General features: G+C 52.5%; 1 protein-coding gene across 4 annotated transcripts in view; it reads right to left on the reverse strand.

The window, feature by feature from the left end:
* The window catches only part of Nav1 (neuron navigator 1), a 230739-nt gene that overhangs the window by 84564 nt on the left and 125277 nt on the right, over positions 1-20898 (reverse strand). For all 4 annotated transcript variants that reach the window (XM_048357254.1, XM_048357253.1, XM_048357255.1 and 1 more), the window contains 2 exons: positions 13659-13761; positions 8501-8866 (listed from right to left, as the gene is read on the reverse strand). In XM_048357254.1, coding sequence (XP_048213211.1) covers positions 8501-8866; positions 13659-13761 — 469 coding nt within the window. The remainder of the gene's footprint in view (positions 1-8500; positions 8867-13658; positions 13762-20898) is intronic.

Raw genomic sequence — 20898 nt, forward strand, 5'->3', positions numbered from 1 at the left:
TTACGAGGCTGGGAATATGGCCTAGTGGTAGAGTGCTTGCCTTGCATACATGAAGCCTTAGGTTCAATTCCTCGGCACCACATATATACAAAAAGCCACAAGTGGCGCTGTGGCTCAAGAAGCCAGGGACAGTGCTCAGGCCCTGAGCAAAAAAGAAGAAAAAGAAGGGAATTAGGTTACCAGGTCTCTGCCCTCACAAATGGGTCAGTGGCTAGTTATTACAGAGGTGAAAAGTTTCTGATACAAGGGTGAGTTAGAACCCGTCTCTCCTGCGGTCTTCTCCTGCTCCTCCACTTTCCATCACGATACTGCAGAACAAGGTCTTCAGCAATCTTGTCTCCTCAGTCCTAGACCTCCAGCACCCAGAACTGTAAGAAACAATCCTGTAGGGCTGGGGATATGGCCTAGTGGTAAGAGAGCTTGCCTCGTATACATGAGGCCCTGGGTTCGATTCCCCAGCACCACATATACAGAAAACGGCCAGAAGTGGTGCTGTGGCTCAAGTGGCAGAGTGCTAGCCTTGAGCAAAAGGAAGCCAGGGACAGTGCTCAGGCCCTGAGTCCAAGGCCCAGGACTGGCCAAAAAAAAAAAAAAAGAAACAATCCTGTATTCTTCATAAATGACCTGTGGACTCACACACTAGCCCAGGCCCTCTTCACACCCAAGAAACATAAGTTCAACTACAGGACAGCCTGTTCAATTAGCTGGATCGTGTGTTTCTGTGCGTTAGTAGCTTAGCCACTTAGTGCAGCCCCACGCTGTACTTAGAACGCAGACCCCACGCCACGGACCAGCCCCATTTGCTGTGTGAGAACACTGCATGGTCAAGTGAAAAGCATGGTCAGGAGGAAACCATCTTGTCTGGCAAACAAGTCAGGTGGTCCTCCTCCCAGTGAGGACCAGAAACATGGTTTGGAAGCATGAGGATGAATACACATGTTTAAAAATACTCTTATCATTCAGAACGTGCACCTGCCATCTTAGGTCTACCATCCTACTAGCATATATTGCCCAACGGCTACCAAATGAGAGCTGGCAATTGTTGAGGCCTCATGATATCTAAAGTAGACACAGTGATTCATTTAATCCTCACACCAATCTTACAAAGTAGCAGCAGTGCTTATCACACAATTTTCAGCTCAAGACTCAGTTGAGGAAGTGAAGAACTTATTCAACCTCGTAGCTAAGAAGAGGACGAATTCCAATTCGAACCCAGGAAGTCTAGCTGTGAGGCTTTACAGTAACCACACTACCGCTCTGCCAGGCTGAGCTCTGCATTCACAACCCTGTTCACAAAAGTCTATCTAATTGGGCTGGGGATATGGCCTAGTGGCAAGAGTGCTTGCCCCATATACATGAGGCCCTGGGTTCAATTCCCCAGCACCACATATATAGAAAATGGCCAGAGGTGGCGCTGTGGCTCAGTGGCAGAGTGCTAGCCTTGAGCAAAAAGAAGCCAGGGACAGTGCTCAGGCCCTGAGTCTAAGCCCCAGGACTGGCAAAAAAAAAGTCTATCTAATTATTTTCACACTGCAGGACTAAAAGAATACCAAGACAGCGGTAAAAAGCAAAACAAGGTCAGGCGCCAGTGTCTCATGCCTGTAATCCTGAATACTTAGGAGGCTGAGATCTGAGGATCACGGTTCAAAGCCAACCTGGGGAAGGAAAAATCTGTGAGGCTCTCATCTCCAAAAAGACTAGTCTTTTTTTTTTTTTTTTTTTTTTTTGCCAGTCCTAGGCCTTGAACTCTGGGCCTGGGTGCTGTCCCTGAGCTGCTTTTGCTCAAGGCTAGCACTCTGCCACTTGAGCCACAGCACCACTTCTGGCCATATTTCTATATATGTGGTGCTGGGGAATCGAACCCAGGGCTTCATGTATACGAAGCAAGTACTCTTGCCACTAGGTCATATTCCCAGCCCCAAAAAAGACGATTCTTTATAACAGATGTTAAGACCAAAATTCCATGGTTATTTGGTTTAAGGAATTTTATTTTAGCCAGGCCTGTGTTGTGATATCAGTACTGGGGAGAGAGGAGGCTTGAGAGTTCAAGGCCAACCTGGGTTAAATAGCAAGTTTGAGACTACCTTGAACAACCTGATGAGAGCCTGTTTCAAAAACAAGACAAAACAAACAACAAAAACAAGAAAACAAACCCATCTATTTTAATATTCTAGCAGTCTCTCAGTGAGCAGACCATTAACTAAATGAATAGTTAACAATGGAGTCATATATTTCCAACCAACAATCTGGAAGGCAGCACGCTAACTACTAGTTCTCATCCCCAATGGGGCAAAAATGCTTCAACCACATACATCCCCTTTTACTGGGGACCCAGTGAACCCCCAAACCCACCCCCGCTTCACTTTCAGAGCTTTATTCTCTTAAGGGCAAACAGTGAATTTCCTTCTGAACTTTGCTTCTACCATGATCTCTTACCCTTTTTTTGTGTTCAAGGGCAAAAGCTAGACTTGGTCTAACTGCCCAGTAGGTGGGGCCCTAAAGACCTGCCAGGAACCAGAAGGCAAAGGCAAAAGTAGGTGAACGGTCCTCCCCTGCCCATTTGGCCTCCACAGGTTCTCTGCCTAAACTGTGCCAACCCAGTACCCAGGCAAGAGAATTCTTGTCACCAGGAGTGTTTGGCTGGGCATTGTGCGGTCGGGAGCTGGATACAGGCCATGCTTGGAGAGCACTGGATGGGGGTCTTTCTCAGGAGGGGGCTACGGAGACAAGAGGACGCATCACGAGTTTGAATGTGTCTCTTTAAGACTCGAGCTCCCTGCCTCTGGGAGCCGAGAGCCAGCCTGGGAGAAGGCAGGGGCCTACGGTTTATTTTATTTGACATTGTTCAACGTCAGGACACTTCAGAGCCAAGGAGGAAACGAATCCCATCTGTTCCCTAGCCCCCAAGCACAGTTCAAGAGGACAGGATGGGGAGAGGAGGGAGGAGGACGAGGAGGAAACGAGAGAGAGGCCTGGAACATCCAGCCACACACAGTGCACGGGGAGCCACCACCTGAGACACCCAGGGCACGCATGAGACCCTCGCCGAGAAATCCCCGCCTTGCCTGGCCGCGCTGCACAGGCCCACAGAACTCCCCGAAGATGGGGCCTGCTGCTAAGGCTCTGAAGCCTTGGACGTAGGTCTCTGCGCCACCGTTCTTCCAGGGCTGCAGATGGCACACATCTGCACGGCGTGAACAGCGCCCCCTAGAGTCCCGGGGCTTGACAGGACGACGACGGAGGACTTGGCCTCCCCGTGGCATCCATTACTGCCGCAAAGCTCCCATCCAGACCACCCCTGACAGGGGCAGCAATGCAGACGCGCAGGAAGGGGCCCGCCCCCAGCTTCTGCGTCCACCTCTGCGTGGGCTCCTGGCCTCGACCGGACCCCGGATGCCAGGGATGGGGAGGACAGATGGCTGAGAGACTTATCTTCTTACTTAGATTACATTCCAGACCTTCCTATTTTTAGAAGGAAAAAAAAAAAAAGAAACAACAAATTCCTTTCCTCTTTTCAAGTGATAAAAATGTCCCAAGCTGTCATCTAGGACAATCAGCAGCCGACTCAGAGTTGTCTGCACTGTCACGATTTGAGTATTTCCTTGGCAAGGCAGCTCCTGGTGTCAAGCGGGTGATGGGCCTAGGTGCCAGCGTTTAAGAGGATCGCTGACAACCGGGGCGCTTCCAGAGGAGGGTGACCGCGACAGCTAGGTCGGGAAAATCAGGCCATTCCACATTTCTGAAATAAGACAGGACCTTTCTTTTTCTTTTTCTGGAGGGGGGAAAAGAACTCCTAGAGAGTATCTGAGCAATCATTAAGTAGATGGTGCTGTATTTAGATAAAGAATTCTGCTTATTCTATTTTTTCCCAGATGACAGTCTTTGAATTAATAGGCAAGCTTACAGCAAAGCAGGCTTCAACCAGGTATTCAGAGACATTCTTTATAGCTTCGTTCTTTCTGTGTGGAGTGGAATAAGCTTTCTGTCACCATGCCCGTGCAAGCCAAGGTTGAAAGATTAGGATACTAAAGAAAGGATTTTATCCTAGACAGGAAGACAGACCAGTCCAAAAAAGTACTGAGAGACAGAGATTTTGCATTGGTAGGTCTGGGGAAAGGCCTGGAATCTTTGCTTGCTTTCTTTTCTTTTCTTTTTTTTTGCCAGTCCTGGGCCTTGGACTCAGGGCCTGAGCACTGTCCCTGGCTTCATTTTGCTCAAGGCTAGCACTCTGCCACTTGAGCCACAGCGCCACTTCTGGCCATTTTCTATATATGTGGTGCTGGGGAATCGAACCCTGGGCTTCATGTATAAGAAGCAAGCACTCTTGCCACTAGGCCATATTCTCAGCCCTGCTTTCATTTTTTAAAGCCCCAGAAATTATAAAATTTATAGAAGAAAGCCAAGTCCTGGTGGGTCACACCAGTAATCCTAGCTACACAGGAGACTAAGGCCTGAGGATCACAGTTCAAAGCCAGTTCTGGCAGTAAAGTCTGTGAGACTCTTATCTCCAACTGGCAAAAAGTTGAAAGTGAAGATGTGGCTCAAGTGGTAGAGTGCCAGCTTTGAGGGAAAAAGTCAAGTGAGAGCATGAGGCCTTGAGTTCATGCCCTAGCACGATCCCACCCCAAAAAAGTATAGAGTAGAACGGTGGTCTCCACAGCCTGAGACAGGTGTGGTCAGAGGAGGGATGAGAGGATGGTTAATGGATACAGGGGTGTAGTGGGAGAGGAGGGATAAGTTCTTGGTTGACAAGAGCTAATTGTCTCTTTGTTTTTGGCAGTACTGGGGTTAGAACTCAGGACCATGTGCTTGCAAGGCAGGTCCTCCCTCATGCGAGCCCTACCCTGAGACCTTGATTGTATAAGTCTACATAGCCACAAGAGACGATTTTGAATTCTCCCAATAGGAAGAAAAAGAAAAAGATAATTGTCTGAGTTGATGGATAGGATACCTGCCTGATCTGATTGCATGGAAAAATAAAAATGTACATTTAAAACACCACAATGAAATTCTACATTATACCATCCATGCTATAATCACCACCCCACCCCACCCCAGCAGATAACCAAGAATGCTAAGCAATCAGAACCACTGTCATTCTTCACGGCTGACTTGTGGCCAGCTGTGTCACCCAAGGAGACGCAGAAGCCCAGCCCAGCCGTCAGCCTCACTGCTCTGGTGGCCGGGTGCTGGGAGCCACTGGGAGAGGGACGCGTGACTGGCAGCCAGCCCTAGCTGCTGGGTGGACTGCGGCCACCTGGGTGGGTCGAAGGCGCGGAGGAGGCTGCCTCCACAGGGAAGAACCCAGCCCACATTATGAACAGGAAAAACAAGTTTCTTACAATAGTTTCTAAATGAACAAATTTTGGCCGAATACAACACTGTGTGTGTGTGTGTGTGTGTGTGTGTGTGTGTGTGTGTGAGAGAGAGAGAGAGAGAGAGAGAGAGAGAGAGAGAGAGAGAGAGAGAGAGAGGAAACACCAAGAGGAAGCACAAGGACTACTCAGGCTTGCTAGAACCTAAGATGTCCTACTATGTGTGCCCAAGCCATTACCAGGACTTCAGTCACACCTCCAGCCTAGCTTTTTGCTGGTTAACTGGAGAGAGAGTCTTGCATACATGTTGCCCGTGCTGGCTTCAAGCTGTCATCCTCCAGGTCTCAGCCCCCCCCTGAGTAGGCTAGTATTACTGGTATGAGCCTCTAGTGCCCAGTGCCTGGGTTAGGATACCCTATGACTAATTTTAAAAGCAACAACGAAAAGGAAACACACAGAGGCATGAAAATACATAATTGAGGAACAACTGTTTACATAAAAAATTACTACACATTATAAATCAATTCTCTTCCACTGTAGACTTCTAAACCATATTTAAAGATGACAGTGTTCACAGTCCTGGCAGGAAATTAATGACAGGAAAAAAAAAACCCACCTTAAAAAAGAAGGTTAAGGAGTATTGCTAATTGAAGACTGACCATAAAAAATATGTGTGAAATTATCTTGTAAACTAGCGCCAGCAATTTACCTGCTGTCCCCATGCAGACTCGGGGCCTCCCTGGGCTACCAGAGGGGAGGTGGGGAAGGGAGGCAAGTTATGGCTCATGCCAGCCTTAGGAACTCAGCTTTGTGGTGGTTTTTTTTTTTTTTTTTTTTTTTTTTTTGTGTGTGTGTGTGTGTGTGTGCGCGCCGATACTGGGGTTTGAACTCGGGGCATCTCACTCTTGCTTGGCTATTTTGCTCAAGGCTAGGGCTCTACCACTTGAGCCACACCTCCACTTTGGCTTTTTGCTGGTTAACCTGAGATGAGTCTCAAGGGCTTTTCTAAAGCTCAGGCTAGCTTTGAACCAGGATCCTCAGATCTTAGCTTCCTGAGTAGCTATGATTACAACTGTGAGAGCCACCCCCACCCCGGTGGTTTGTTTTTATACTGATTCAGGGGCAGGCAAGCTACCTAAAGGAAGGAAGATAAAGAAAAGGAAACTAAAGAGTGAGTAAAGGCATGTTTTGTTTTCCTAGCGGCATTCAATCCCTGTGTCCCAGGGATCAGCTGTTACTAGATGTCATGTAGGTGTGTGTATGTGTGTTGGTACTGGGGTTTGAACTCAGGGTCAGGAAACTCAGCTTTTGCACTCAAAGCTGGTGCTCTACCACTTGAGCCACAGCCTCACTTCCAGCTTTTTTTGGTGGCTAATTGGAGATAAAGAACCTCACAGACTTTTCTGTCCGGACTGGCTTTAAACCATGGACCCTTGGATCTCAACCTTCAGCTTAGTTTGGCTTACAAGCGTGTGCCCAAAGTGTGCAGCTAGATCTTTTCCTGGTGCTGATTTGGGGGTGAGTGGTACTCTGGTCAAACGAAACCCTCCCTGAAAGCAAGGACTGTATTTTCCCAGCCCCGGCATTGAGCGAGCAGTTCCAACGATTGGGGAATCATTCTAAGCATTTTCATATTACTCCTCTTCATCCTCACAATGGCTTGGAGGCTATTCTAGTAACAGCTGTAATTAGCAGGTAGACAAACGGAAGCCTGGGGAGTCCCTCAGGCTGGGTACTCCACTACAGTCTCTGCCATGGACATTAGGGGGGTTGGGAGGGAGGGGGCGCTCACAGGCTCCCTGAGGGCAGGGTCCTGTCCGTGTGCAGCTCCATGGTTCACCCAGCACTAAAGCAAACTGAGCTGTCAGGCCTTGTGAGTTCCCTCTGCCCTACCCAGCAGTGGGCCCTTAAGAGGGCCGGGACCGGGCACCCCGCCCCCCCCCCCAGGTGCTCCTGGGGCAGAAGCTGTGTGGAGCAGCCCCCCCCCCCCACCTCGGCTCTCCTTCCTGCTCAGCACGGCCTCTGACCCCAGCAGCTGCTCAGGGATTGTACGCTGGATGGCTTCTCTCTGGTCTCAGCTCTGGGCTGGCGAATCTGAGCGTGAGGTTGGGCTGCCCCTGGGATTTATCAGGCAATAAACAACCCATTCATGCGTCAGTTGTTTTGCTCTAGAACAGCCTCATCAGCGGGACAGGCCCAGCCATGTGGCTATGTCCCACCAAGCCTACACCCAGAGCTGGGGCTGCGGGCTGGGAGCGGATGACAGCCTAGAGCTCGCTTGCAGTCTTCTCCAAGAAGCTACTTTTTTCCTGGGGAAGTTGGCGACACCCCTGAGGGGTAGACAAGGGGTGCTGCTGCTTCTTGTGTGGGCCCTTTGGGTAGGTGGGTGGGGTCTAATAAACCAAGAGGAGGAATGGTGTGGGGGTTGAATAAGAGATGCCTCAGAGAAACTTCTAGAACCAATGCAGCTCAGCCAGACCCATTAACCCCCTAGCACTTCATTCTTCCTCTCCTTTTCCTTACTTCCTAGATGGCTGTCTCAGAATAAGTTGTCTCCAACACTGTCCATTATAGCAGAAGGAGAGGGTCCCTGAGAGGCAAAGAGCAGGAAAGGAAGGTGGGGGCAGGGATTCCCACATTGCAATGTAGCAGGTATCCAGGGCAGGCACCCAAGGAGTAGAGATCAAGGGCCAGGGGACAAGATTGGGTACCAGACCCCTGGGAACCCCTGGCAGAGGAAGCAGATACTCCCTCACTTCCTGTTTGATTGGGCTTTCACACTGCTCTTCTTAGAGCAAGTGGGAAAGCAGACTAAGTTGGTTCCCTCTGGCACCAAGTTTGCTGAAGAGCTGGGGCTAAAATCACTTTCCAGGGCTCTCTGGGCCAGTGTGGGGAGGGAGGAAAGGCCAGGAAGAAGGGTGAGGCATAATAGAGAATGACAGCCACGGGAGCCAATGAGAGGGGGAGGCACCTTGATTGACTAATCAGCTCTTCACCCGTGTAGGTCCCACCCACCACACCGAAGTCCAGAACAAAGCACATCCTACAGCTAAAGCAGCCCATAACCCATACACAGACCCCTTTATCACAGCACAGCAAATGCACGTGTAAGGCACTGCATCCCACAGCGTCGCACTATCCTCTCCAGCCTCCCGCCCCGCGTGTCCAGGGCTCCCGGTGCTTACCCGGTCGTGATGTCATCGTCCTCAGTCATGGTCTTGCCCATGAGGTCGCTGTCGCTCATGTAGCCAGACTTGAGGTCCACCTCATCTGAGTCCAGGGACTCGACCAGCTCCAGGCGGGATATGTGGCTGAGCTTGCTGGGGCTGCGCATGGGCATGGTGTGTGAGTAGTGGGCACGCTCCCCATGCATGTACCAGGCGGGCGGGCCGTCGGAGCGGCAGCCTCCGCCCACGGAGGGTGCATCGCCAGCCTGCAGCCGCGGGCTGGACTGGCCGTAGCGCCACGAGAGAGGGGAAGAGCGGTTGGAGAGGCTGGACACGCTGCGAGGGTTGGCATCGTCGCTGTCATAGCAGGTCATCTCCAGGGAGCTGGCCAGGAAGGGAAGGGAACTGCTTTAGCCCTTGGCGTGGCCCCTGGGCGCTCGGGTCCCCCACCTCCACAATGCCTCGAGTGGCATGCACCATGCTACGGGCATCTCAGGTGGACGAGGAGCAAAGACTGTGAGAGGCCGAGGAAGCAATCGAGTATACTCTGCAGGATTGCTCTAAACTCTGCCGTATCATCTAACCTGAATCTTGTTTTGCCTTTTTTTTGCTGGTCCTGGGGCTTGAACTCAGGGCCTGAGCCTGTTTGTGATCAAGGCTAGTGCTCTACCACTTGAGCCACAGCTCCGCTTCTAGTTTTCTGGTGGTTAATTGGAGATAAAGAGTCTCACAGACTCTTCTGCCTGGCATGGCTTTGCACTTCGATCCTCAGATCTCAAGTCTCCTGAGTAGCTAGGATTATAGGCGTGAGCCATTGGCTCTTGGCTGTTGTTCTGCCATTTCTTAGTAAGTAAGCATCCTTGCTCGGCCTCGGTTTCCTCATCTGTGAAATGGAGAGAACAGCCTCACAGTCCGGAGGATTGCAGAGGTACAGATCTGACAGTGCCCCGCACCTGGGAGACGCTCACTCAATGGGAAGGGACCAATGAGACCCTGACGGGCAAGGATCGATCACATGAGCCTAAAAGGCCTGGATTCGGTGTGGGTATAGCTACTGTTCCTTTTGTGATTGTTTTGTTTTAAGGTCGAGGTTTCACTGCATCACTCGGGCTGGCCTTGAACTCCTGATCCTCCTTGTTTCTGCCCCCACATGCTGGGATCGTCATAGCCTTCTATCATCTCTTTTCTATTGGCGATCGGAGGGCTGGCTGACTGCCACGCACCACCTCTAGGAAAGCCTGCGGTACTGTGCTGAGGATGAGCTTCAGGAACCTGAGATGAGCAGCAGGTCCCTGCAAAGACTGGTCCCGGGCACAAGCTAGAACAGCAGGGGAAGAAACAGAGCCTGCCCAGGGACACCAGCAACCTTCACTGGACAGAGCAGAGGACACCGAGACAGACACGGACAGGGACACCGCAGGGTGCCTAGAGTCCCAAGCCTTAAGTCTCTGCTAGGCTAGGCTAAAGAAACCAGGCTAGTGCCAGAGGGCCCGAGGCTAGGGGGGGCTGGAGAGCTGGGAGGGGGAGAGGGCCAGAGGGACAAGGTGTCTGCCTAGAGGAACTAACTAATGCTGAGATCTAGCTGGAGAGGCCACCTCGGCCGACATGAATGGGGGGCCTGCACACTGGGCTTTAACTAAAGCCAGGAGGGGTTGAGTAAATAAAATAGGGGGTGTAGCCCCCTCAAGGTGGGGCAAGGAGATGACTGGTGGCTAGATGTAAAAAGAGTCCCTAGTGCGTGAACACCTCCCTCTCACCCTTACGAAGCCATTCTCAGGGTTGGGATGGGAGGCAGACAAGGAATGATTCTTCTATTTAGCTTTTACAAAATTGCTCGAATAAAAGAGAAAATCCTTAAAAACTGTCTACTGGATCGGAGAAAAGTTTTATTTCCTCTGCTGCAAAACTCTAGGGAGCCAGTGACCCTGAAGCCCAGCATGCCGGGTCCCCACAGCCAGCCGTCATGTGGGCAAGGTGAGGAGGGAGCCCAGGCTGGACAAGGCAGAGTGACTGCGGGCCCCCCCACCCCCCAAAGGGGTCCCTGGCCCAGGCAGCCTCTCTGTTCTGCAGTCACGGGCGGCGTTGTTTCGGCTTGCAGCATTGTGAATGTAGACACCTCGTCTCAAGGCAAGGGAGCTGAGTTCCAGAGCTCCCTGGGGGCGGAGACTATGGTCATGATGTGACTCGCTCGCTCAGCCTGTGTGTTTAGGCGCTTCACGGGGGTCTGCACAGGGCAGGGGGTGAGCTGGGGCACTAACAGAGGCACAAGAGGCAGACACAAGGACTTGCTGAACAAAAGAACAGAGGTAGGGGCTGGGAATGTGGTCTAGTGGCAAGAGCGCTTGCCTCATATGCATGAAGCCCTGGGTTCGATTTCCCAGCACCACATATATAGAAAAGGCTAGAAGTGGTGCTGTGGCTCAAGTGTCAGAGTGCTAGCCTTGAGCAAAAAGAAGCCAGGGAGGGACAGTGCTCAGGCCCTGAGTTCAAGGCCCAGGACTGGCAAAAAAAAAAAAAAAGAACAGAGATATTCTCACCACAAGACACGGTACAGGGCCTCGTGCAGCATGCACTTAATAAAAACAATCTGACCATGACCAAGAGAGGGGAAGGAAGGGACAAAGGAGAGAAGAAGGTGGGGGGAGAGAAGGGGAGAAGTCAGGAGGAGGAGGAGGGAGGGAGGGGGAGGGGAAGGGAAGGCTGAGGAAGAGGGGAGGTGGGGAAGAGGGGAAGGAAGGAGGGAAGAAGCACTCTGGGAGGAGCAGGTATGGTAAGTGAGGGTAGTAGCACTGACTTCCGGGTTCTCTGTTCTATTCCTGGCCTGTCCCACTTAGCTCTCAGCACTGACAGGTCCTCCTTCCCAGTTTGGAAGCTTTATCCAGTGTCCCCAACACCTCTCTAGACTGGAGTCTAGGAGTGGATTCTAGCTCAGCTCCTCAGCTCCTCACTTCCAGCCCCATAGGGAGCCCCAGGCCTGGCAGTCTGGGGAGGGCCAGCATTTTGGTTCCTCTCCAGGCATGGCCCCTGACCCAGACTCCCTCCTGTCTGGGGGGGTGGGGGGAGTGAGCCTGCAGAGACGGAGGGAGAGCTGAGGAGTAAAGGCTCCTGAGAAGGAGGCGAGTGGCAGGGGAGGCAAGCCAGCTGGAGCCCTTGCTGGCCAGAAAGCCCCCGGGGTCATCATCCCATCTACCCCAGGGGAGGGCGGGCTGATGGATGGAAAGCACTTTAGAGAATCAAAGAGCCATGAAAGCCAGGGCATCAGTGTTTGGGTGACCCAAGTGTGGACAGGGGATAAGATAAACCAAAGGCCAGGAGAGGAAGTGGCTGGAAGTCCACGGTAAACAGAAAACCCAGCCTCTGGGCTCCAGCTCTCTCCCATAAAGGGAGACAGAAGCCAGAAGTCCCTGGGTTCCCCTCACCTCCACAGTCGGGTCAACATGACACTGACCGGAAGCTTCAGACCGCCCCTCCCCAGGCAAGCAGAAGCTGTCTCGCTGGGGGCTGAGTGTCTCTGCCTCTGCCCGGCCCCTGCCGTGAGTCATTTTGGGGTGTGTGCGACTCAGCAAATAAGCACTTTTTGGCTTCTTTGGCATGATCCTGGTAGATGACTTGGCGCTGAGAGATGTTCTAGCAACTTCTCTGCCTGGGAAAAGGAACATGCCCATGATTTCACCGTTAGATGAACCAAAGGGCTCAGCTGGATCAGTCCCTGCAACCTACTTGAGGGACAGAGGCAGGAGACAGATGGAAATGGGCTTGCATCCTAGGGTCCCAGGAGCCCCATTGTTCCCACTCCCCTGCCAGAACCCTGGATCACCTGCCTTTACGTAGTCAGGGTCCTGCTGATCAGAACAGAGTGAATTCCAGAGAGAATGTGCACTATTTATCTTACCTTTTAAATAGTCTAAAGCCAGGTGACTGGTTTGCTCACACCTGTAATCCTAGCTACTAGGGAGGCTGAGATCTGGGAATCGTGGCTCAAAGCCAGCTCAGGCGGGCAAGTTCTTGAGACTCTTATCTCCAATTAACCATCAAAAAGCCAGAGGGAGAGCTGTGGCTCAAGTGGCAGAGTGCCAGCCTTGAACAAAAGAGCTAATGGACAGTGCTAAGGCCCTGAGTTCAAACCCCGGTACCAGCAAAAATCCCAAAATATTCTCGATGTCTAGAATGAAGGCCTGGGTGCCCCAGGTGGGGACACAGAGAGGTAATGGAGCGGATGTGAGCGGAAGGAGAAGAAGAACTAGGCCCAAGGAATGAAAACTGAAGATGAAGGCTCGTTTCACGTCATGGCCACGGCCAACACACGTGGACTGGGGCGCTGGAGAGGCAGTGATCCCCGCACTGTGGCACGGAGGATCTGCGGGAGAGGCTGGAGGCCGGTGGGCTGGTCCCACACTGGACTAAGGAAAGAAAGCCCTTTCCCGCCGGTGTCTCTGTGCCCCAACTTTGCCATGGGCTTTCTAACCTCAGGAGGTGGGAGGAACCCTCTGTGGAGGCTCCGGGTCCTGGCCCTGCCTCCCTGTCCACCCCCCGCCCCCCGCCATGACCCCACAGTGCTGGCTTCTCCCCGCTTCTGTCCCCCCAGAGCTCAGCCCAGCCCTCTGCCCTCCTTGGAGCTGACAGCATGAGCTCATCTGGGCCGCGCGGGGAAAGTCTGAGTCACTGGGAGGCCAAGGCCAGGCTGCTGCTGGAGGGAGAGGGGCTGTGGAGGGGCGTGTGCCCCGTGCAGGGGGGCTTGGAGGTGTCTGCAAGGCCCAGGAAGGGCCTGCCCATGTGAGGGGACATCCTGCAGGTCTTGCCCGGGCTTCCCTCGGGTGGCCTAAGAGGCCAGAGGACACCTAACTGACGGGGATGAAGAGCTGGGGTGGAGTCTAGCCCAGGGCATGGGGAAGGCCAGGTTCCAATCCTTACAGCCCAGAACAATGGATGGGGAGCGAGGGGGGGGGGGGGCTGCTGATACGCAGAGCCCCTCTTACCAGAGGCCAGCAGTTTCCCACCGCTACCTAGTGATTTTCAAGGTCATTTGCATAAGTGAAATCTAATGCTCAAAGCCAGGGCCGGCTGCTTTGACCGTAGCACACCCGGCTTGCCAGGTGGAGGTGTGGTGAGGCCCTCAGCTCCACCCTCCAGGCCAGGGAGAGGACATGGAGGATGGAGAACACCACCCCGAGCTTACCTGTGAGTCACCTGGGAGCCTCGCAGGCTGGACATGGTCTCTTCCAGGTTCTGTCGGAGATCGAGGACGTTCTGCACCGTCCTCTTCCTCTGGGACTCTGGATCTGGTGAGGAGAGGGGGGAGAGCTGGGTGACTAGAGGGGACCTTCTGTGGAGGGGGGGAAGGGGTGAGGAGAGGGGGGGTAGAGATGGGTGACTAGAGGGGACTTCCTGTGGAGGGGAGGGGAGGGGGAGGGGAAAGGGCCTGGGTGACCAAGGATCGATCCCTGCAGCATCCAGTCACCTTCCTCTTCTCTTCCCCTAAAAGCAGGTCTTTCCAAAGACCCTGCACATGCGTCCATTGCCTCCATACGCCCCTCTCAGACCCCTGGAGCAACTGCCTCCACCTCTGGCTTTATGTGGGGGAGGCCCTGCTTGTGAGAGCAGAGCTCATGGGTAAGGTCACCCGGAGTGTCTTCCTGACACAAGCTCCCCCAGCAGGCTGGTCCCTGCTTAAAGCTGGCTCGTGGGGGGGGGGGGGGGGCATGTGATGGGCAGGGTGTCCCTATTGTCACCGGAAGTATCCCTCCCACAGCTGCTTCCAAGGTCCCAACATGCCACTGACCACAGACTCAGGAAGTCTTGGGAACATTTACAGCTGGTCTGTGGGGCCCCCGAGAAGATAGTTCCAGCAGCGCTCCCCAAAAGGGAGGAGGCTGGTGGGGAGTGAGGTGGGCAGTCAGTTCTAACGGGGGGGACTGAGCTCTGGCTATTTCAGGCCTGAGTGAGGAGGAGGCATAGCCCTGGCCTCAGAATCCTAAGTGATCAGGGTGCCATTTTGTTCAACCCTGATTTCCAGACCTTGGTCTCTCTCATTTGGACAGATGAAATTCCCTAACAACATATGGAACTTTATTCCTTCTGTCCAGGGTACAAATAACATCTAAATGACTGGTGTCTACATTCTTTCTCCTTCTTCTATCAATCCATCCAACAAGCCTTTATCAAACATATACTTGGTGCCATGCACACACTGGCCTCTAAGGGCACTTAAAACGAAGAGGTCCCTGCTCTGCCCTATGGCTTTTTTTGGGGCGGGGGGATGGCGACTATAAGGGGGCTTGAACTCAGGCCTGCACTCCTGTGGCTTTTTCGCTCAAGGCCGCCACTCTACCACTTGAGCCACAGCTCCACAACTAGCTTTCTGGTGGTTAACTGCAGATAAAAGTCTCACAGACTTCTCTGTCTGTTGTGATTTCTAACCACAATCCTTAGATCTCAAACCCCTGAGTAGCTAGGATGAACAGGAGCCACCAGCACCGAGCCCCAGGGATTATCTTTAATTTGGGGTTGGAGTCAGTGAATGGGATCTGGCCTCTCCCTTCCCCAGCATCTTCCTGAAAGACCATCTTTAGTAGTGTCAGGGACAGGAAGGGTGACAGAATGGAGGAACCCCCCAAATCCCCATTCTCCACAGCGACCACTCTCCCTCTCTGCGCAAGTCAACTTGCTCCTCATGCCTTGACCCACAGACCCTCAGACCCAGCAGGACAGGACAGGGAGCGCCTTTGGGCCCTCAAAGGGAATCGTTCTCAATCCCCCAAGAGGAAGAGCTGAGGCTGGCGGGTGGGAGGCTGTCAGCGCTGTCTTGCTGACCCTGGAGTCTCGGCGGGGGGGGGGTGTCCTGTCAGAGCCTCTGGGTACCTTCCGTGAGTGGCAGTTCTATACCCGGCCCAGCTATTTCTTCTCTCCCCTCATGGGAACCCGCCCCAGCCTCCCGAAACTCTCATGGTCAGCACAGCAGCCTGGTGGCCGGGAACAGGGACAAATGGCAGGCCTCTGTGCCATGGTCTGTGCTCTGTCCACAGCCCTGGCGTCCCTTCTCTGGCTGCCAATGCCTCTTTATCCTGCCAAGTGTCATCTTGAGAGCTGCTCTGTGGCTTCCACTGATGGCTTGGCACAGAACACAGACAGGGTCAGAAAGTGTAGACATACATATTTTAAGGTTTAATTCTAAACTGCTTCCATTGGACCAAGAACAATGCACCAGGACATGGGTTTCTGGGGTACGGCGATGCCTTCTATGGGGTGTTTCCAAAGAGGAGAGTGACCAGTGGCCACCCGGAGACTTCGGCTTTGTGCCCAATCCTTTGCATATATTGTCTAGTTGAGTGCTGACTACAGTACTGGGAGATCTGTGCTACCGTCTCATTTCACAGACTGAGAAAATGAAGATCAGAGAGATCAAGGAACTTGTCTGAGGTCACATAGCTAGCAGGTAGCAAAATCATTACGTCCAGGAAGAAGAAGCTTGTATTTCCTTTGATACATCAAGCTCAGTGTCCACACATGGTAAGTGTAGTGAACATGTCAGGATAGGGCTACCACCTTTTAGTTTCGCTAGTATCAGGAGTCTTGCTTCCACATCGGATTGGCACTCTACACTTGAAATATTATTCCAGTCGAAAGGATTTCTTTTGGGGGGCCTGGGCTGGCTTTGAACACACTCTCTGATCTCAAGCTCCCGAGTAGCTAGGATTATAGGCCTAAGCCACTGGCTCCCGGCATACTATCAACTACCATGTGTGTCTGCTGGTTCTGGGGCTGGAACTCTGAGTGTTTATGTTACCCCCTGAGCCACAGCTCTACTTCTTGCTTTTTTGGATAGTGAATTGGAGGTGAGAGTCCCAATCCTCAGATCTCAGCCTCCTGAGTAGCTAGGATTACAGGCGTGAGACGTCGGTGCCCAGTTCTTCCAACCATTTAAAAAATGTTCAAAATAAAACATTTGAAAAGTGAATGGAGTCAGGCGCCGGTGGCTCACACTTGTAATCCTGGCTACTCAGGAGGCTGAGGTCCGAGGAACTTGGTTGGAAGCCAACCTAGGCAGGAAAATCCACGAGCCTCTCATCTCCAATTAATCACAGAAAAAGCCAGAAGTGGAGATGTGGCTCAAGTGGTACAGCATTAGTTTTGAGCAAAAGGAGCCCAGAGACAGCACCCAAGCCCAGAGTTCAAGCCCCAGAACTAGCAAAAAAAAAAAAAAAAAAAAAAAAGTGAATGGAGGCCAAGTATGCTAGCTCATTCCCATAATCCCAGACATGTGGGAGGTAGAAATTTGGGAGGATTACACTCTGAGGCCAGTTTGAGGGAAAATTAGCAATATTCCATCTCAACCAACAAGCTGGTTTGCAAAGTAGTGTCCATCTTCCCCCCCTCCCAGATATTTAAGGCCACAGGAGGTAGAATCATGGTCCAACATAGCTCTAGTAATCGAAAGTGCAAAGGGCTGAAGGTATAACACAAGTAGGAGGGGGCCTGCCAAACAAATGCCAAGTTCCTGAGTTCAAACTCCAGTACCATCAAAACAAGATCCCCAAACTGGGTGGATAATGTGATCTTGGGAAGATGTCATTTTATTTTATTTTTTAAAGGGGGAAATGTTTAATTCATACAGAGTCCAGCTGCCAAAGCACCAATGCCTTCCACAATTCTCCAGGCCCTGGGCACAGAGGGAGGGGATGGTGGGAACCTAGGACTTAATGTTCTCATCACCAGAGTGCACGGCTATCCGCGGTCCCTCAAAGGGTCCCTTCTACCCTCCTCCCTACTTCATTCCATGTCAGCAGAGTGAGGCAGGACTTGCTAAAGACTCCTTCGGAGCCAGGGGCTGGTGGCTCACACCTGGAATCCTAGCTAGTCAGAAGGCTGAGATCTGGGGACTGCTGTTCAAAGTTAGCCCCAGCAGTAAAGTCCATGAGACTCTTATCTCCAGTTAACCACCTACAAACCAGCAGTAGAGCTATGGCTCAAAGTGATAGCCTTAGGTAAAAAAGCTCAGGGACAGCACCCAGGTCCCGCCCCATGGCTGACAAAAATAAATAATAAATAAAACCTCGTTCATCTTCCAGACTTGCTCCAAACCCAATGTTTGAGGGTCCTTGGAAGTGGCTCAGCCTAGAACCCGTGAAGTCACCAGAAAAGGAGGCTGGAGTTCGGCAGTAGGGGGATTAAGTAGAGAGAGCAATGAGAGGTTAATGGAGGATCATCCACTTGCAGGCACGCCCCCCCCCCAAGGTTTAGGTTTGGAGAGAGAGAGAGAGAGAGAGAGTGCAAGAGCGAGAGAGCACTCCCTAAGGGTGATGGGGCTCTCATCAGTGCCCCCTAGTGGTCACTCTGGGTATGCAGCCCTCCTGCAAGGCACAGCTCTGGGGGTCCTTTTAAAGTGCTGAGAAATCAGCTGTATCCACTGGGGGGGGGGGGGTGTTGTGGGGAGCAGCTACAACCTCAGGACAGAGGATCCAGTACCAGAGCATAAAAAAAATAAAAATCACAACTCTGTGACACAGAGGCTGAAGATACTTGGCTAAACGTGGGAGGAGAATTTGACATCAACATCTCTGAGCCCCAAAGCAAATATTGCAGTTCTTAACTTAAAAATCCAAATAAGTTGCAGGGCATGATTGGATCACACCTGCTGATTCACTAGCAGCTTAGCACAGTGTCTGTCTGGTAGCAGATGGCACAGAAGGTGGGTGAGCTCTGGGCACACACCCCAGGGATGGAGCTGGCCCCCGGTGTCTCTCATTCTCTCTGCCAGGTAAGGCCTGGCTCTGCCTTTGTTGACATCTGGAATTCCTGGCAGAATTCTGCATCCTCGGGCCTGACTACTACTCCCATCCCATGCTCAGCTGTGTGTCTCCTGTGTGACCCCAGGAACCTCCTGGGGTCAGAGGTCTAAACTCTGGTGGCACCATGAACTAGGACCCTCCAAGTGAGCGTGACAACCCCCATCGTTCCAAGGGAGTTCAGGAACCGGGAGGCCTCGGGGGACCCGCCACACAGCGGGTCGGATTTCCCCACGTTCCACAAAGTTTTAATTATTAACTAGCGATTAAGTAAACTGTAATCACTGCCTGGTGAAGCCTTAATTACTTCCACCAGTGTTCCAGAGCCGTGAGTCCCGTTTATCCCAGGGCAGGGGCCTCAGAAGACTGGATCTGCACCTGACTTCTGGGGGGGGGGGCTGTTGCTGGGAGGGGCTGGGCGAGGAGAGAACCAACAGGGAGAGGGGAGGGGAGACAAGAGGGAGAACGTTCCCAAGTCACAGTGTCCTGGTGCTGACAGCCCCCGCCAACCTCTCCTCCTTCACAGATGGGAGACAACCTACCCCTTGGGACCAGAGAGGGGACACAGGTCCTGAGTGACAAGGCAGGTGTGATGTCATCACAAAGATGGTGCTCTTTCTCTCTCCCACCCCACCCCAACAATTCCCAAGAAAAAACTAACATTTCCTCACCCTAAGTTCTAAAGTTTGTCCCACTTTCAGTCCCTCAAGACTTTTAACAAAATTTTCATAAAATCCTTTCCAAACACACATGAAAAATACTGCCAGGTGTAGCCGCTGGCCACTTTCTTCCAGGGAATGTTTGGTACAACAGAGAAAGATGCTTGGGCATTTCACCATCCTGTGCTTACTTCAGGTCGGATGTCTCTGGGAATCTGGACCAGTTGTCTCTTTCTCCTCCACTTAAGAACATACACAATGGCTTGTGCCTGTAATCCCAGTTACTCAGGAGGCTCAGAGCTGAACATCATGGTTTGAAGCCAGCCCAGGCAAAAAAAAGTCCAGGAAACCCTTATCGTGAATTAACCAGAAAAGGCTAGAAGTGGAGGTGTAAATCAAGTGGAAGGGTGGGGCTCAGGTGTGGAGGACAACGGGGGAGGCCTGGGGCCGGGGGAGGGTTTGGGTTGTGACTCTAGTGTATTAGACCAGCTGTCTGCTGCCTGCACCAGGCTGGAGTGGAAAAACCCAAGGAAAAGCACAAGGCCCTGAGTTCAAATTCCAGTGCTAGCACAAACAAAACAAAACAACCCCAGCCCTGCAGAGTGGGCACTGCAGGCCTACGTCAGTGCACTCCTGGCTCTAAGATGAAGTCCTATGATTCTCGGGGTGGGGTTAAGTGAGATCTGTAGGTTCTGCCTCCAGACAGCGACCTCACACTGGATTCACGGTGAACCGGAAGCCTGTGAAGGCTCTGCCCTCCAGTGTGGCGGAGAAAAAGCTAAGGCGGGATCCAGCACAGCAGCTGATGCCCCCTGCAGCCCCACCCACTTCTTCCCCCTCCCTCCCCATTTGCTAACCCGAGGCCCAGGAAGGAGCACCAGAGGGGTAGGCCTCCAGGTCAGAGGCACCCCAATTCCAAAGAGCATGCAGGTGGGGTGGGGAGGACTATTTATCCTGTTACTAATCCCATTGTTCCACTCTTCCCCCACTTAAATCACAATATTGTCAGAGGCAGCTGTCAGAGCGCCCAACAGTGCAGTGAATCTCAGGCTTGACTCTGAGGAGCAATCCAGCTCCCTAGAGGGGTTTCCTGGCATGTTATCTATGCCCTGGAGAGCCCCAAACTTGCTCCATCAGAGAGTGGGCTGTGCTGAAACCCAGTGGCCAGCAGCCCTTCATGCTGTTTGCTATGTGGGATCTCACGCCAGGAAGAGCCTGGACTAAAGAAATCATGTGTCAGCCATGAGTGTGTGAGAAGAGGCAGAGGACTGGAAGCAAATCTGGGGCCAGAGAGAGTGGCTTGCGTGGCTACCTCACCTCGAATTGCCAGATCACCTGCGGTTTTGATCTTAGTGATGTGTGTGTGTGTGTGTGTGTGTGTGTGTGTGTGTGTGTGTGTGTGTGAGAATGTCACTCCCAGAGTTTCTCATTCAGCAGGTAAGAGATGGGGCCCAGGAACCTTCAGGCTTGCAAGCTCCCACAGTGGGTGACATTTTGGGAGATACTCTGTTATCCTGCAGCAAGCCATCAGAACTCAACTACATCACAAAACCAGAAATCAGTTACCCAATTCCAAGTGACTGGGAAGAATCCCTGGACCTTCAAACCAAGTCTAGTTTGGGGTACAAGTCTGCTGTTTATTGCCTGCAACATCTCCAGGCTTTGGGTAAGAGAACCACCTAGGCCATGCCCCTTGATCTGGTAGCCAGGGGACACGGCCCCAGCCCCATCACGATCTCTCCGGCTCGGCTTGTTGCTGAGAAGCCCCACCAGGGGGCGCTGCGAGTCCTCCGCCGCGAGTGGCCTTGCGGCTGCCGCAGTGCTACAGAACAGGCAGCTGTCTAGCTCTCAGGCTTGGAAGAAGCCGCCCAAATGGTCTCTTTACCTCTGCATTCTGTTTAGCATTAACTCCCTTCCTCCCGGGCTCCGCTCACTTAGGCATGGCATCCTTGTACCCTGGCTGCAACTGCACCCT

This window comes from Perognathus longimembris, chromosome 11 (assembly GCF_023159225.1).
Source record: "Perognathus longimembris pacificus isolate PPM17 chromosome 11, ASM2315922v1, whole genome shotgun sequence".
Taxonomy (NCBI): domain Eukaryota; kingdom Metazoa; phylum Chordata; class Mammalia; order Rodentia; family Heteromyidae; genus Perognathus; species Perognathus longimembris.